Source organism: Homarus americanus, unplaced genomic scaffold (genome assembly GCF_018991925.1).
Source record: "Homarus americanus isolate GMGI-L3 unplaced genomic scaffold, GMGI_Hamer_2.0 scaffold35292, whole genome shotgun sequence".
In the NCBI taxonomy this organism is placed as follows: Eukaryota; Metazoa; Arthropoda; class Malacostraca; order Decapoda; family Nephropidae; genus Homarus; species Homarus americanus.
In genome coordinates, this window is record NW_024751972.1 from 18,525 (window position 1) to 34,754 (window position 16,230).

The 16,230-nt window shown below is 45.6% G+C and overlaps 1 protein-coding gene across 1 annotated transcript in view; it reads left to right on the plus strand.

Annotated features, from left to right (window-relative positions):
• LOC121854901 overlaps window positions 1-16,230 on the plus strand; it is a 31,007-nt gene that overhangs the window by 13,975 nt on the left and 802 nt on the right. The window contains exons 2-3 of the mRNA XM_042349709.1: window positions 12,302-12,308; window positions 15,158-15,302. Coding sequence (XP_042205643.1) covers window positions 12,302-12,308; window positions 15,158-15,302 — 152 coding nt within the window. The remainder of the gene's footprint in view (window positions 1-12,301; window positions 12,309-15,157; window positions 15,303-16,230) is intronic.

A 16,230-nucleotide genomic window follows, 5' to 3' on the forward strand; every position in this document is an offset into this window, starting at 1 on the left:
AAACACTGGTCGCCACGAAAATCAGCATCGCTGCGGGACAGATCCTGAACCCAGTGGGCAGAGCCGCAATGGATTTCAAGTCCCCAATCCACTCTCGACACCCAGCCTGCATGATCGCGGCACCCATCATACAGCCCCTCACGCACACCTTCCAACAGAGGGCCACACCTTTAACTATACATGTCTGCAGTTTCATTACACCTGAAGGTCACGCCTACTTTCAATTCTCACCTCTCACCCTCACCTTTCAATTCTCACCTCTTACCTGATTCCTCACGTCTTCACCTGACCTCACGCCTCACCCTGACCTCATGTATCACCCTGACCTTACGCCCTCACCTGACCCCATGGTTCACCTGACTCTTGCTGGTCTTCACCTGACCTCACCTCCCACCCTGACCTCACCCTGACCCCCTGCATGCCCTGCACTCCTGACCTTATCCCCACCCTTCTGACCCCACGCCTCAATCAATTCCTTCTTCCTCGCCCTGACCGGGTCACCTCTCCCACAACCCTCACCTCTCACCTCTTCACCTCCCTGACCCTCACCTCTTCCACACCCCCCTCACTCTCCTCCACACCCCACACCTTTCCCTCACCCCTCCCCTCACCTCTGGCTCCAACGTGCTAATGAAGACGGAGTTCTCATCAGAATAGACCTGGGAAGTTTTGCCAAAGCAGCTCTTGTTAATTAGTGTCAAAGAACCTTCCGGCCCCAAGGCCTGCTGCCCACGCCCACCGCCGCCCACCACCACCCACACCACCATCGCTGCCATCATCATCACCACATCCACCACCATCACCACTACCACCTCCCACCAGCTCACATGCCATGTCCATCACCACCTTCCTTCCTTCATTCCTCCTTCCTCCCTCCTTCACTCCCCCCTTCTTACTTCTCCTTCCTTTCACCCTCCTTCCTTCTTTCTCCTTCCTTCCTTCCTCTTTCCTCCTCCTTCCTTCCTCTTCCTCCTCCATCCCTCTTCACTCCTCCTCATTCACTCTCTCCTTCATTCCTCCCCATTCACCTTCCTTCCTTCCTCCTTCCTCCTTTCTTTCCCTTCCTCCTTCCTCACTCTCCTTCCTTCAGTCTCCTTCCATCACTCTCCTTCACTCTCCTTCTCTCCTTCCTCACCTTCCTCTTACCTCCTTCCTTCACCCTTCCCTTCTCACCTCCTTCCTTCCACCTCCTCCTCCACCTCCTTCTTCCTTCACTCTCCTTCCTTCACCTCCCTCCTCTCCACTCCCGCTTTCATAAGCACCACTCCACTTGATTCCCCATACCCTGTCCCCACCACCCTGACCTCCTCACCCCCTCCTCCTCACACCCTCCCCCTCCCTCACCTCACCCTCCCTCACACCTCCCCCCCGCCCTCCTCATACCTCCTCACCTCCTCACACCCTCCCTCACTCCCTCCCCACACCTCCCTTGCCCCCTCGTTGTCCCTCCCTTACTCCCTCCTCACACCTCCCTGCACCCCCTCCCCATACCACCACCTGTCCTGAATTTGACCCAGAAGACCTTAATCTCGACTCCACGATGGAATTATGACCTAACCTAACCTAACACCAGGTTAGGCTTGTGAGGAAAGAATGTTAAAACTGTGTGTGTGTGGTAGTAAGGAAATCATCTTGCTCTCCTTGTGAGTTATACCTTGTGGTGGTGGTGGAGAAGGATGAGAGAGAGAGAGAGAGAGGTTTATTACACTGTAAGTGTCAGTTTTCGTGTCACAACCTACCTGATTTATGTGTATCTTTTGAGTATTCCTCTTTATTGTTTGTATGGTTTTTATATATATGTATGTTTATGTCTTGTTCCTGTTCGTGTGTCTGTCTATCTGTTTATCTATCTGTCTTCGTCTGTCTGTCTGTCTGTCTGTCTGTCTGTCTGTATGTCTGTTTGTTTCTGTATCTTTTATATATTTGTCTTGTTGTCTGTTTGTCTGTTGTCTGTATGTCTGTGTGTGTGTGTGTGTTGTTTGTTTGTATCTTTTATATATTTGTTGTTGTTGTGTGTGTTTGTCTTTGTGTGTTACGTACATCACCATGTGAGTTACGCTTACGAGTGTTAGTTCGCCTGACTGTCGCACACTATAAACCCATCGCCAGTGGGTCAACCCTCGCAATGGTCATTTATACGAAGAATAGTCGAACGCATCATCGCCAGGCAGTCACAGTCTTTTCTAAAATCATTACATGCCCTTCTTTAACTATGCAGGACAACATCTTAACGGCTCAATGAAACACACTTCACAGATGGTGCTTATCATGGGTTGTTTCTAAGTAGTCTGTACCGTGGGCAGCAGGTGCAATCTGTCTCACACATGATCATGAAAACCAATCTACTCAGACATCCAACTTCATTCACACCGCCAGGCGTCAGCACTCCACGTCAATCACGCCACTAGAGGACAGCTCTGTGAACATGTCTCATTCACAGCATGGTTCACTCTGGCTCACATTACATAAACACCACACAAATGATCTTTCTTGTAGGTGGGTCTTGGCTCGTGTTAGAGCTACTCCTTATGGTAATATATGTTAACAATACAAACATGAGAAAAGAAATATTGTTGATATGAATCTCTTAGACCTGGACTCTATATAACTTCTGACCCATGGTGAGCCTAAGACCTACCCAGAGAAGGAGAGAAACTCCAACCTCACATAACCCTCTGGACCCAGCGTGACCCCAAGACCACCCTGTAGAAGGAGAGAAACTGACCATAACCTCTGACCCAGTGTGACCCCAAGACCTTACCTGTAGAAGAGGGAACAATACCTGAGAACGTCCAGCAGGTGCTGCATCACGTGCTTATCGTCTCCTCCCGGGTGAGCGAGCGATCTGTCAGGCTAAGACGAACCTCCCATGGTAGGCGTGGGCGGTACCAGGTCGTACACGGTCATTTTCGGGGTCAGTTAGTTACACGTGATGGACATGTTGTGTTGTGTGTTTTTCTGCGTCCTGTGTTGTTTGTGTGTGTGTGTGTGTGTGTGTGTGTGTGTGTGTCTCAGTATTTTTCTATATTTATCTATCTACCTCCTTATCTATCTATCTTCCCTCCTTATCTATCTATCTATTTATCAATCATGTGTACACGTCTATCCACATACATGTCATGACTGTTTGTCTGTCTGTGTATGTACAATGTATCTTTATATGTAAATCCGTACACAGTGAATCACCTATAAAGAAGAAATCACCATTAAGAACTCACCACTTCACTAAGCCTTAACGAGCTCCATTTACTATCTGGGGAGCAATATTGACAATTTAGAGGATCACCTGAAGATTAAACATCAGCTTAACTGCCCTGGACTGTCTTTAAACACCAAGATGCTTTGTACGAGTATATGTACACACAGATACACCTTTCCTTTCCTTCCTTCCTTCCTTCCTTTCCTTTCCTGTCTCTCCCATCCCCTCTATACCATCCTACAATTCTTTTCCCTCCTTAATATCAGCATCCCTCCTCCCTTCCCTCCCCCTCTATCCTCCCCCCCCTCCCCATCCCTCCCTCCCCCCCAGGTATCTTCTTTCAAACAAATAGCTTCAACCATTTTATCTTGTGGGGATATTTATAGCTTACCTTAGTTCCTCCCTCCTTCAGTCCTCCAACATTTCTAACACTAGCCACCCATTCACCAACCCTCACCACCACCACCAACCCCACCACTTACTATCCCCACCACTCACCACCACCACCAACCTCACCAATCCACCACCCCACCACTACCACCACCACCACTGACCACCACCACCTTACCCTCACCATCACCACCACCAACAACCCCTCACCACTCACCACCAACCACCACCACCACCAACTCACACCACACCACCACCACCCCCACCACCACCCCCCACCACCACCCTCACCACTCACCACCACCACCACCTCACCACTACCACCACCACCAACCTCCTCACCCACCACCCCACCACCACCACCCTCACCACCACCACCACCACCAACTCCACCACCACCACCACCACCCACCTCACACCACCACCTACCACCCACCACCACCACCACCACCACCCCACACCACCCCACCCCCCACCACCACCAACCCCCACACCACACCACACCACCACCCCACCCCACCACCACCCCCACCACCACCCCTCACCACCACAACCACCACCAACCACCACCCCACCACCAACCCCAACCCAACCCCAACCAACCACCAACCCAACCACCAACCCAACCACCACCACCACTCACCACCAACTCTCACCACCACCACCTCACCACCACCACCTCACCACCACCACCTCACCACCACCACCCTCACCACCACCTCACACCACCACCACCACACCCCCACCCCACCACCACACCCCTCACCACCACCCCCACCACCACACCACCACCCACCACCACCAACCCCACCACCACCTCACCACCACCACCACCCACCCCCACACCACCACCACCACCACCACCCCCCACCACCACCACCCCGACCACCGCAACCTCACCCCACCACCACACCCCCACCACCACACCACCACCATCTCACCACCACCACACCCATCACCACCACCCCACCACCACCACCACCCCCACCACCACCACCTCACCACCACCACACCCCACCACCACCTCAACTCCCTCACCACCACCACCACCACCCTCACCACCCACCACCTCACCTCCACCAACTCACCACCACCACCCCTCACCACCACCACCACCACCACCCTCACCACCACCTCCCCACCACCACACCACCCTCACCACCACCACACCTCACCACCACCACCTCACCACCACCACCCTCACCACCACCACCACCACCCCTCACCACCACCACCACCACCCCTCACCACACCACCACCACCACTCTCACCACCACCAACCCTCACCACCACACCTCACCTCACCACCACCAACCCTCACCACCTCCACCCCACCCCTCACCACCACCACCTCACCACCACCACCTCACCACCACCACCTCACCACCACCACCCTCACCACCACCACCCCTCACCACCACCACCCCTCACCACCACCAAACTAATTTGAATTTATTTTTGTGGATTTTGTTAATCTACATTTTTCTGTCTACATTATTACACTTTTATTTTTTTGTATTTCATTAACTGAATTTATGTTGGTATTTTGCATCAATGAGATTTTTATTATGGTTTTACAAATGGAATTTTATTGAGTTTTTATTATTAATTTTTCCTGTTGGCTCCTCCTTCCTCCTCCTCCTTCCTCCCTCCTTCCTCGCTCCTTCCATCCATTCTCCTTTCCTGTCCTTCCATCCTTTTCCCTCCCAACACTTTTAATAATTCTGAGAAGAGGGAGGAGGAGGAGGAGGAGGAGGAGAAAGGGAAAGAGGAGAGGGAGGAGGGGAGGGTTTAGAGAAGAGGGTAGATTGTGGTGAGAGAGGAGAGGGAGGAGAGGAGGGGATTGATATATAAATTAGTATTAGGTGTGTGTGTGTGGTTATAATTCATAATCTCTCTTCTTCCTCCATTCTCAGCTCGCTGAAGATTAATTTTCGCGCAGTGGATGAAAAAATCGCCAAACTTGGGCCCATTGGCTTAACATCCTTTTGCAGAAACTCGCAAACTTTATTGGCAACATTTATAGCTGAATATTCTGATCTCACTGCTAATGGTGGAGGTTAAGTTGGGGTTTTGAGAGAATTACCGCGAGCCGACTTACAATCAGTCCCACTCTGTAAGACGAAGAATTACTGATAAAAATACTAATCGATGGTGTATGTTGGATTAGAGTCTTGTTTAAGTCGGGGTTATTCTTCCTTGCATCTAAATAGTTATTAGATTTCGTATTGGTTAAAGTAATACGGAGTGTTAAGTGTTAATTCATTACTAATTATTTTCAGCTTTTATTCATTAGGATTAGAATGACGTTGCTGATGTTATACTTGAATCATTATTATTATTATTAATACTATCATTATACTTATGACTTTGTAGATGATTAGAACTGGTCTGATTGGATCACTTAGAAACATTTCCATTTTGTGTTGCTTACTTGATTTTCACTACTTGTATTACAATTGTTTTACTTTACACTAAGTTATGTTGCTTTTGTATGTTATGTTACACTATGTTCTAATTTGCGTTATGTTGTATTATGTTATGTTATACTTTGTTACACTGTTATGTTGCATTGTTATGCAACACTCAATATGTTGTATTATGTTATGTTATACTATATTACACTGTTATGTTGCACTATGTTATGTTACACTTTCATTACACTTTGCGTTATGTTATATGTTATGTTACACTACATTACACTGCGTTATGTTGTATTATGTTATAACATCACACTGTGTATGTTGCATATGTTATGTTACTGCTACTACATGTCGTGTTATGTTGCATTATGTTATGTAACATACTATTTTTTACACTGTTTGTTACTACATACACTGCGTTATGTTGTATTATGTTACACTATATTACGCTGTTATGTTGCACTATTTGTTATGTTACAACACTGCGTCATGTTGCACTATATGTTATGTTGCACATGTTATTAATTACATTACACGCGTTATACATATGTTATGTTACACTGCACTATGTTATGTTACACCACATTACGCTGCGTTATGTTGCACTATGTTATGTTACACTCACATTACACTGCGTTATGTTGCACTTATGTTATGTTGTATATGTTACATATTTACACTTTCAGTACTATAAATTACATTACATTATGTTATGTTGTATATGTTATGTTACATTACATTACGTTGTGTCATGTTGAATATGTTATGTTACACTACATTACGTCATGTTTGCACTATGTTATGTTACATAATTACTTGCTGCTGTTGTTGTTGCAATTATGTTATGTTACACTACATTACGCTGCGTTATGTTGCACTATGTTATGTTACACTACATTACACTGCACTTATGTTATGTTACACTACATTACGTCATATGTTGCACTATGTTATGTTACACTACATATACTGTTATGTTGCACTATGTTATGTTACACTACATTACGCTGCACTATGTTATGTTACACTACATTACACTGCGGTATGTTGCACTATGTTATGTTACACTACATTACGCTGTGCACTATGTTATGTTACACTACATTACACTGCTGTTATGTTGCACTATGTTATGTTACACTACATTACGCTGCGTCATGTTGCACTATGTTATGTTACACTACACACACTTGTGTTATGTTATGTTATATGTTGATATATTACACCTACATTACACTGCATATATGTTACACACATTACGCTGCGTCATGTTGCATTATGTTATGTTACACTACATTACACTGCACTTATGTTATGTTACACACATACCTGCGTTATGTTGCACTATGTTATGTTACACTACATACACTGCGTTATGTTACATTATGTTATGTTACACTACATACCTGTTACACTATGTTATGTTACACTACCACATTATGCACTATGTTATGTTACACTACATTACACTGCGTTATGTTGCACTATGTTATGTTACACTACATTACGCTGCACATGTTATGTTACACTACACACACTGTTTTGCTTATGTTACACACATTACACTGCACTATGTTATGTTACACTACACACACTGCGTCATGTTGACTATGTTATGTTACACTACATTACGCTGCGTTATGTTATTATGTTATTACATCTACGCTGCGTTATGCTGCATTATGTTATACTTACATTACATTGCATATGTACTATGTTATATATTACGCTGCACTATGTTATGTTACACTACATTACACTGCGTTATGCTACATTATGTTATGTTACACTACATTACACTGCGTTATGCTACATTATGTTATGTTACACTACATTACGCTGCGTTATGTTGCACTATGTTATGTTACACTACATTACGCTGCGTCATGTTGCACTATGCTATGTTACACTACATTACGCTGCGTCATGTTGCACTATGCTATGTTACACTACATTACACTGCGTTATGTTGCACTATGCTATGTTACACTACATTACGCTGCGTCATGTTGCACTATGCTATGTTACACTACATTACGCTGCGTCATGTTGCACTATGTTATGTTACACTACATTACACTGCGTTATGTTGCACTATGTTACGTTACACTACATTACACTGCGTTATGCTACATTATGTTACACTGCATCACTGTACTGGCTTGTATTTCAGTAGTCTACATCAGCCTGGAGGCCGACTCGATGTATTAACCTCGGTAAATCTTCCCTTGATGTCGTCCTCGAGCATTACTTTGGTCCAGCTGTTGTAGCCGAGAATTACAGCCCCAACAGCTGATCTTAACAGCTGGGTGGTGTTAATAACATTTGATCTTCGCAAACAACTGATCTTAACAACAGCTGATCGTAACAACAGCCGAACCTAACAATAGCTGATCTTAACAACAGCTGATCATAACAACAGCTGATTTTAACAACAGCTGATCTAAATAGCAGCTGATCTTAACAAAAGTAGATCTTCGCAATAGTTGATCTTTGCAACAGCTGATGTCCACACCAACTAATGTTCTTATTTATACAGCTGATCGTAATAACAGCTGACTTTGTTTGTATTCTCATGTTTTAGTTCCCCTAGCGGCCAAACCGCCAACTAAATACCATGAACGATATCCTTCTACCATGAACGATATCCTTCTACCATGAACGATATCCTTCTACCATGAACGATATCCTTCTACCATGAACGATATCCTTCTACCATGAACGATATCCCACCATGAACGATATCCTTCTACCATGAACGATATCCTTCTACCATGAAACTATATCCTTCTACCATGAACGATATATCCTTCTACCATGAACGATATCCTCGCCCATGAACGATATCCTTCTACCATGAACGATATCCTTCTACCATGAACGATATCCTTCTACCATGAACAATATCCTTCTACCATGAACGATATCCTTCTACCATGAACGATATCCTTCTACCATAAACGATATCCTACCATGAACGATATCCTTCTACCACGAACGATATCCTTCTACCATGAACGATATCCTTCTACCATGAACGATATACTACTACTACCATGAACGATATCCTTTCATTCGATGAACGATATCCTTCACCATGAACGATATCCTTCTACCGCGAACGATATCCTTCTACCACGAACGATAACCTTCGTACCATGAACGATATCCTTCTACCACGAACGATATCCTTACTCACGAAACGATATCCTCTTCACCATGAACGATATCCTTCACCATGAACGATATCCTTCTTACCATGAACGATATCTCACTCACGAACGATATCCTTCTACCATGAACGATATCCTGCTACCATGAACGATATCTCTACTCATGAACGATATCCTACCATGAACGATATCCTTCGCACCACGAACGATATCCTACCACGAACGATATCCTTCTACCATGAACGATATCCTTCTACCACGAACGATATCCTTCTACCATGAACGATATCCTTCTACCATGAACGATATCCTTCTACCACGAACGATATCCTTCTACCATGAACGAAGATAAACGGAAACCACCAGATATAAGACAAACCAAACCCAAACGTGATGATGATCTAGAAAAAAAACAACAATATATTTCCCGCCCTTAAGCGTGAGCCTGGCGGGAAAAGTTAATAATAGCGGTAATGGCTTGAAGTAATTCGTTCCTAACCAACAATTTAGTTCAATGGTCCACTAAATCGTTTACTTAATTACTTAAACTCACTGATACGGTCACAAAAATACTGTCACATGTACGTACACCTGTTATTGATGACTACTGCAAAAGATATAGTACTGTACACTTAGGCAACACATTTGTACAGTACTCTTCGTCATTATTATTATTATTATTATTATTATTATTATTATTATTATTATTATTATTATTATTATTATTATTATTATTAGTATTATTATTATTATTATTATTATTATACGAGACGTTACTGTTATAAAATTAAAAATAAATATTCAAATAACTAAGAACTCAAAAACTGATAAAAACTTTGGTGAGGAATTACTACAAGTGGTGGAGTGGTTAAGACCTTCGACGCGTCTTGGTAGTTCCATGGTTCGATCCTCCATTACTTGTATCAGTATTTGTGTAGCCATTTGTTGTTGTTATTATTTTATTTGTTTTTGTTTGGTGTTTTAGTTTATTTGTTGTCACTTGTGTTCGTTGGTGTTTCTTGTTTCTGAATTTAATAACATCTTTTAAAACATTCTATTAACAATTACTATCCTTAACTTCACGGGGTAAACATTCTATTTCCAGTTACATGTTTAATACAATACCCGTGAAAATAGTATAATAAAGTTGGGAAATACAGAAAATTATAAAAAAACTGGGAAATACAGAAAATACAAAAGTGTGTAAAAATTAAAAACCTGGAAATACAGAAAAAAAATCAATAAAAATATTTGAAATTACAGTAAAAAAAAGGATGATAATTAATACGTCTGTCAGGGTATATAGACTGTAACCCTGTAACGTGAAATACTGTAATAATTTTAGTGACATTGTAATATGACTTTCCGGATATAACAGAGTAATATAGTTTGTTTCATGTTAGTGTAATATAAGAGTAACTAAAGGGGAGATATTGAGTTAGTGTTTAAGTTTTGAGGTATTAAGCTGTTTCGCCCCTTGCCAGTTCGCCCCTTGTCAGTTCGCCCCTTGCCAGTTCGCCCCTTGTCAGTTCGCCCCAAACCCTGTTCGTTCCCTCCAAGTTCGCCCAATAGCCACTTCGCCCCATAACCCGTTCGCCACTTACTAGTTCGCCCCCCCCCCCCGTGCCAGTTCACGCTATATCCTGTTCGCCTCCTGCTAGTTCACTCCCTGCCAGTGCCTCATAGCCAGTTCGCCCTATAGCCTATTCGTCACTTGCTAGTTCGGCACTTAATAGTTCGCCCCATGACCTGCTCGCCACTTACTAGGTCGTCCCATAGCCTGTTCGCCTAATGCTAGTTCGCCCCCTGCCAGTTCGCCCTATAGCCAGTTCGCCCCATAGCCAATTTGGCCCTTTGCCTGTTCGCCCTCGTCCAGTTCGCCCCATAGCCCGTTTTCCATTTACTAGTTCGCCACTTACTAAGTTCGCCCTATAGCCTTTTCGCCACCTGCTAGTTCGCCCTATAGCCTTTTCGCCCCCTGCTAGTTCGCCCCATTGCCAGTTAGCCCCATTGCCTGTTCGCCACTTATTAGTGCGTCCCATAGCCTGTTCGCCACTTGCTAGTTCACCATAACCCGTTCGCCTCTTGCTAGTTCGCCCTTACCAGTTCGCCCCATAGCCTATTCGCCACTTGCTGAATTCGCTCTGTGATTCACCCCCCGCTAGTTCGTCCCCTGCCAGTGTCCCAGGTTAGGGTTAGGAGGTGAGTGATGTAACGTTGTATCTCATCGAGATTACCACACACACACACACACACACACACATGCAGTCCATCACATACATAGATAGATGAGGCAGCGGTCGTGGGTTCAGGACGAGGAGAGAGGTGGCGGTGATCCCCAGGTACTCTCTCTCTCCAGCCGTTAGTCCCAGCATTAAGCGCCATTTATGTGTGTATTATGCATGGACACAGTCGTTACAGAGATGGCTTTTGTGTGTGTGTGTGTGTGTGTGTGTGTGTGTGTGTGTGTGTGTGTGTGTGTGTGTCGGGCACCAGAAGAAAGATAATATTTTCTTTCTTGGTCAAGTGAAGGGAATCCTAACCTGAACCTAACCTAACCTAACAACCTAACCTAACCTAACCTAACCTAACCTAATCCTAATCCTAACCAACGAAGACAACAGAGAAATGAACACAAGAGGAGAGAGGAGAGCAGTTTAATGTTCCTGGACACAGCCAGTACACACCCACCAGTTGTAGAAGAATGTTATCACCAGTAGCAGCCAGGTGTATGGGTGACCTGGCTCTCCCAAACGTGTATATTAAACCCACTCTTTTACTGTTAATAATGTCTGTTTTGTTATCATTCACTCACCCGACGAAGAAAAAACATTAAGTTTGCCAGGTGTCCAGTACAGGTGTATATATATATATGAGTGAGAAGAGCCAGGTATAAGCAGGTCAAGTGGTGCGTGTCCAACACATATATACCCAGGCAGCCTCGACCAGGTGTACCATCATCTCATCTCGGCAGAAGCGGGGGAAATTAATCACACCGGTGCCATGTTTATTGGAGTGGCCTAACCTAACCTAACCTTCCCTCACCATCTTGTACTCACACAGATAAAGAATTTTTTTATGGAATCTTTACCCACATGTTATGTTTTATCTCACAGTATGGAGGTAAGTAGAACGTTAACCCAAGGAAACGTTAATAGCGAACATAACGAGGCGTCGCGATCTGGTCTTGTTTACAGTCGGGTCAGAGACTACGGGGTTAAATAATTTCGTGTGAGTAGACGTAGTGAAACTAACCTAACTTAAATTACCGTAGGTTATATTTTCAGGAGCTTATTCTCTATAGATTAAGTTTAAATAAGATTAGTTAGAATTAATTTACGATTCGGTATATCTAGGTTAGGTTTGGTTGGTTTGTTTCGTCTCTTGTTTGAAATGATTTAATCCCGTTGTCTCTGACCTGGTCATACAAACTCAGAACTGTTGTCGTTTCTGTGGAGATTCAAGACTTGATTATCGATATCTCATATATACACGGATTTACGTTCCATAGTCCTGGCACTCAAACTGATATCAAATGTGGCACCCCGGTAGTGTCACCTCTCACATTTACCGCCGCATTTCACTTGTCAGATGAATTTCAGAACGATGATACATGGACAGTATACCTGACTTTGGTGTGTGCGTGGTTCCTCACCCCTGACCTCTCACCCCTGACCCCCACACCCCTGACCCCCACACCCCTGACCCATGATTCCTTGACCCCCTGACTCTCTGACCCTTGGCCCCTGACGACAAAAGAGCTTTACACTTGACATCGATGACACACACACACAGGCACAACGACCTTTCACAGACTCACTTGGGGAATGAGCGAGAATAACAGAAGCCTTTGGAATATACTCGGTGGTGTGTGTATCTGTCGCAGGGTGAGGTGTGGCAGGTTACACACACACACACACACACACACACACACACACACACACACACACACACACACACACACACACACACACACACACACACAGGTAACAACTGAGGTAATGAGCGTTATAATGGAGTTTGGACTCAATGAATAGAGATCACCTGAGTAGCGTTGGTCAGGTGTAGGGTGTTGAGGATGAGGTGGACGGGCAACAGGAGGAGGAGGAGGAACTAGTAGCTTGTTAGGTTAGGACAGGTCAGATCAGGGTTGGTTAGGTTAGGTTAGGACAGGTCAGATCAGGGTTGGTTAGGTTAGGTTAGGACAGGTCAGATCAGGGTTGGTTAGGTTAGATTAGGTTACGGATATGTGGTGCCCTTCTGTAATTTTTTTTTCTGTGGAATGGACAATGACTTATCTGTTCTACTTGTAAATATTATACCTGTAAAAGTTCTACCTGTAAATGCTGTACCTGTAAATGCTGTACCTGTAAATGCTTCTACTGTAAATGCTCTACCTGTAAATGCTCTACCTGTAAATGCTCTACCTAAAATGCTCTACCTGTAAATGCTCTACCTGTAAATGTTGTACAGATCACCAGGAGGCCTCTATGAAGAGTTTAAGTTAGATATGACTTATGACCACTGACCACCACACTCACACAAAAACGCCACTGGAGGCAGAAAAAAGAGAGAGACAAGCGAACATATTTCTGTCTTGTCTTTCGTAAACGCCAGTCACTCTCGACGGCCTCGTGGTGGCGTGAGTGACGTGTAACCTTTCAACGCTTAAGGAAAGATTCAACGCCAACGCTTATAATAGTTACCAGAGGATCTCATTGTGTGGGGTCAGATTGGCGACTTAAAGGGATATTTAATTGGGTGATTATGGTTCTCAGTGTTTTAGTAACCTACACACACACACACACACACACAAAAAACACACACACACACACACACACACACACTCACACACACACACACACACACACACACACACACACACACACACACACACACACACACACACACACACACACACACACACTGGAGTAGACCGAACGATAATAGGAATAGCTTGAAGGAAAAGCAACAAGAAGAGCAAAGTGGATGAAATAAGAAAAAAAAAAGAATAAGAAGAAATTACGGCTTAGATCTTCCTCTCTCACCCCTCCCCTCTCTCTCCCTCCCCTCTCTCACCCCTTCCCTCTCCTCACCCCTCCCCTCTCACTCCTCCCTCTCTCTCCTACCCCTACTCTCCTCCCCTCTCCTCTCCTCCTTCCTTTCTCCTTCTCTCCCCCCACCTCACCTCCTCCGACACTGCCAATCTCTCTCTCCTAACTCAGACGTAAGGAACCACACGCGGCTTCTTTTGATGACGAATTCACGCTTGATAAATCTTTCCCCACGGGGAGGTGAAAGAAGAGTTATTTTTTCTCCTTTATTGTTGCTTGTTATCTCTCCTTTACTCTTTCCTTCCCCATATTCTCCCAAATCTTTTTCACTTATTTTACCCCATTATCTCGTTTCCTTCTCTTACTCTTTTATCCTTCCTCATCCTCCCCATATCCTCCCCAACTTTCTCTTCCCTCCCCACTCCTTTATCAGACCTTTTTTTCCTCTTTACTTCTCCCCATTCCCTCGTACCCCCTCTTTCCCCCACTCTTCATGGTCTATCTCATCCCCTCTTCCTCCTTCCATCTTCTCCCCCTCACCACCATCCACCTTCTTTCTCCCTTTTCTCATCCTTTCCCCAGCATCCTCCGTCCTCCTCTTCCTCCTCCCTCTCCTCTCAACACAATTTTCTTTTCCCTTTACCCACCATTCTACTGCTCCATCCCTCACCCCTTTCCTTCTTCCCCTTCTCCCCTCTCCCCCACCATCCCCTCTCCTCCTCTCCCACCTCCCCTCCTCTCTCACCCCCTTCTCACCCCCCCCCTTCTCGGCTGTATCGACTAGTGACAGCATCAAAGGGGAATATAAATTAGTGTGCCCTCAGGTAAGGGTCGGGAGCCCACGTACACCTTCACACCTTTCTACTGATACCTTTTGTCTCTAATTAAAGGTAACCTGTTAATGATATGGTCTTGCAGGTCCCTGGTGGTCTATGGTGGTCTCTGGTGGTCTCTGGTGTTCTATGGTGGTCTGTGGTGGTCTCTGGTGGTCTCTGGTGTTCTGGTGGTCTATGGTGGTCTCTGGTGGTCCCTGGTGGTCTATGGTGGTCTCTGGTGGTCCCTGGTAGAGTCTGGTGGTCCCTGGTGTCTTCTGGTGGTCTCTGGTGTTCTATGGTGGTCTATGGTGGTCTCTGGTGGTCCCTGGTAGAGTCTGTGGTCCTTGGTGGGCTATGGTGGTCTATAGGTCTCTTGGTGGCTATGGTGGTCTCTGGTGTCCTGGGGTCTATGGTGGTCCCTGGTAGAGTCTGGTGGTCCCTGGTGTTCTCTCTGGTGGTCTCTGGTGTTCTATGGTGGTCTATGGTGGTCTCTGGTGGTCCCTGGTAGAGTCTGGTGGTCCTTGGGCTATGGTGGTCTATGGTGCCCTTGTGGCTATGGTGGTCTCTGGTGGTCCCTGGTGGTCTATGTAGGTCCCTGGTAGAGTCTGGTGGTCCCTGGTGTTCCTGGGTGGTCTCTGGGTGGTCTATGGTGGTCTATGGTGGTCTCTGGTGGTCCCTGGTAGAGTCTGTGTCCTTGGTGGGCTATGGTGGTCTATGGTGGCCCTTGGTGGCCAGGTCTCTGTGGTCCCTGGGTCTATGGTCCTGGTAGAGTCTGGTGGTCCCTTGGTTTCAGGTCTCTTGGTGGTCTGTGGTGGTTTATAGGGTCTCTGGTGGTCCCTGGTGGTCTATGGTGGTGGTCCCTGGTAGAGTCTGGTGGTCCCTGGTGTTCTCTGGTGGTCTCTTGGTGTTCTATGGTGGTCTATGGTGTCTCTGGTGGTCCCTGGTAGAGTCTGGTGGTCCTGGTGGGCTATGGTGGTTTATGGTGGCCCTTGGTGGGCTATGGTGGTCTATGGTGGTCTCTGGTGGTCCCTGGTGGTCTATGGTGGTCTCTGGGTGGTCCCTAGGTCTATGGTCTCTGGTGGTCTCTGGTGGTCTATGGTCCTGGTGGTCCCTGGTGGTCTATGGTGGTCCCTGGTAGAGTCTGGTGGTCCTGGTAGGTCTGGTGGTCTCTGTGCC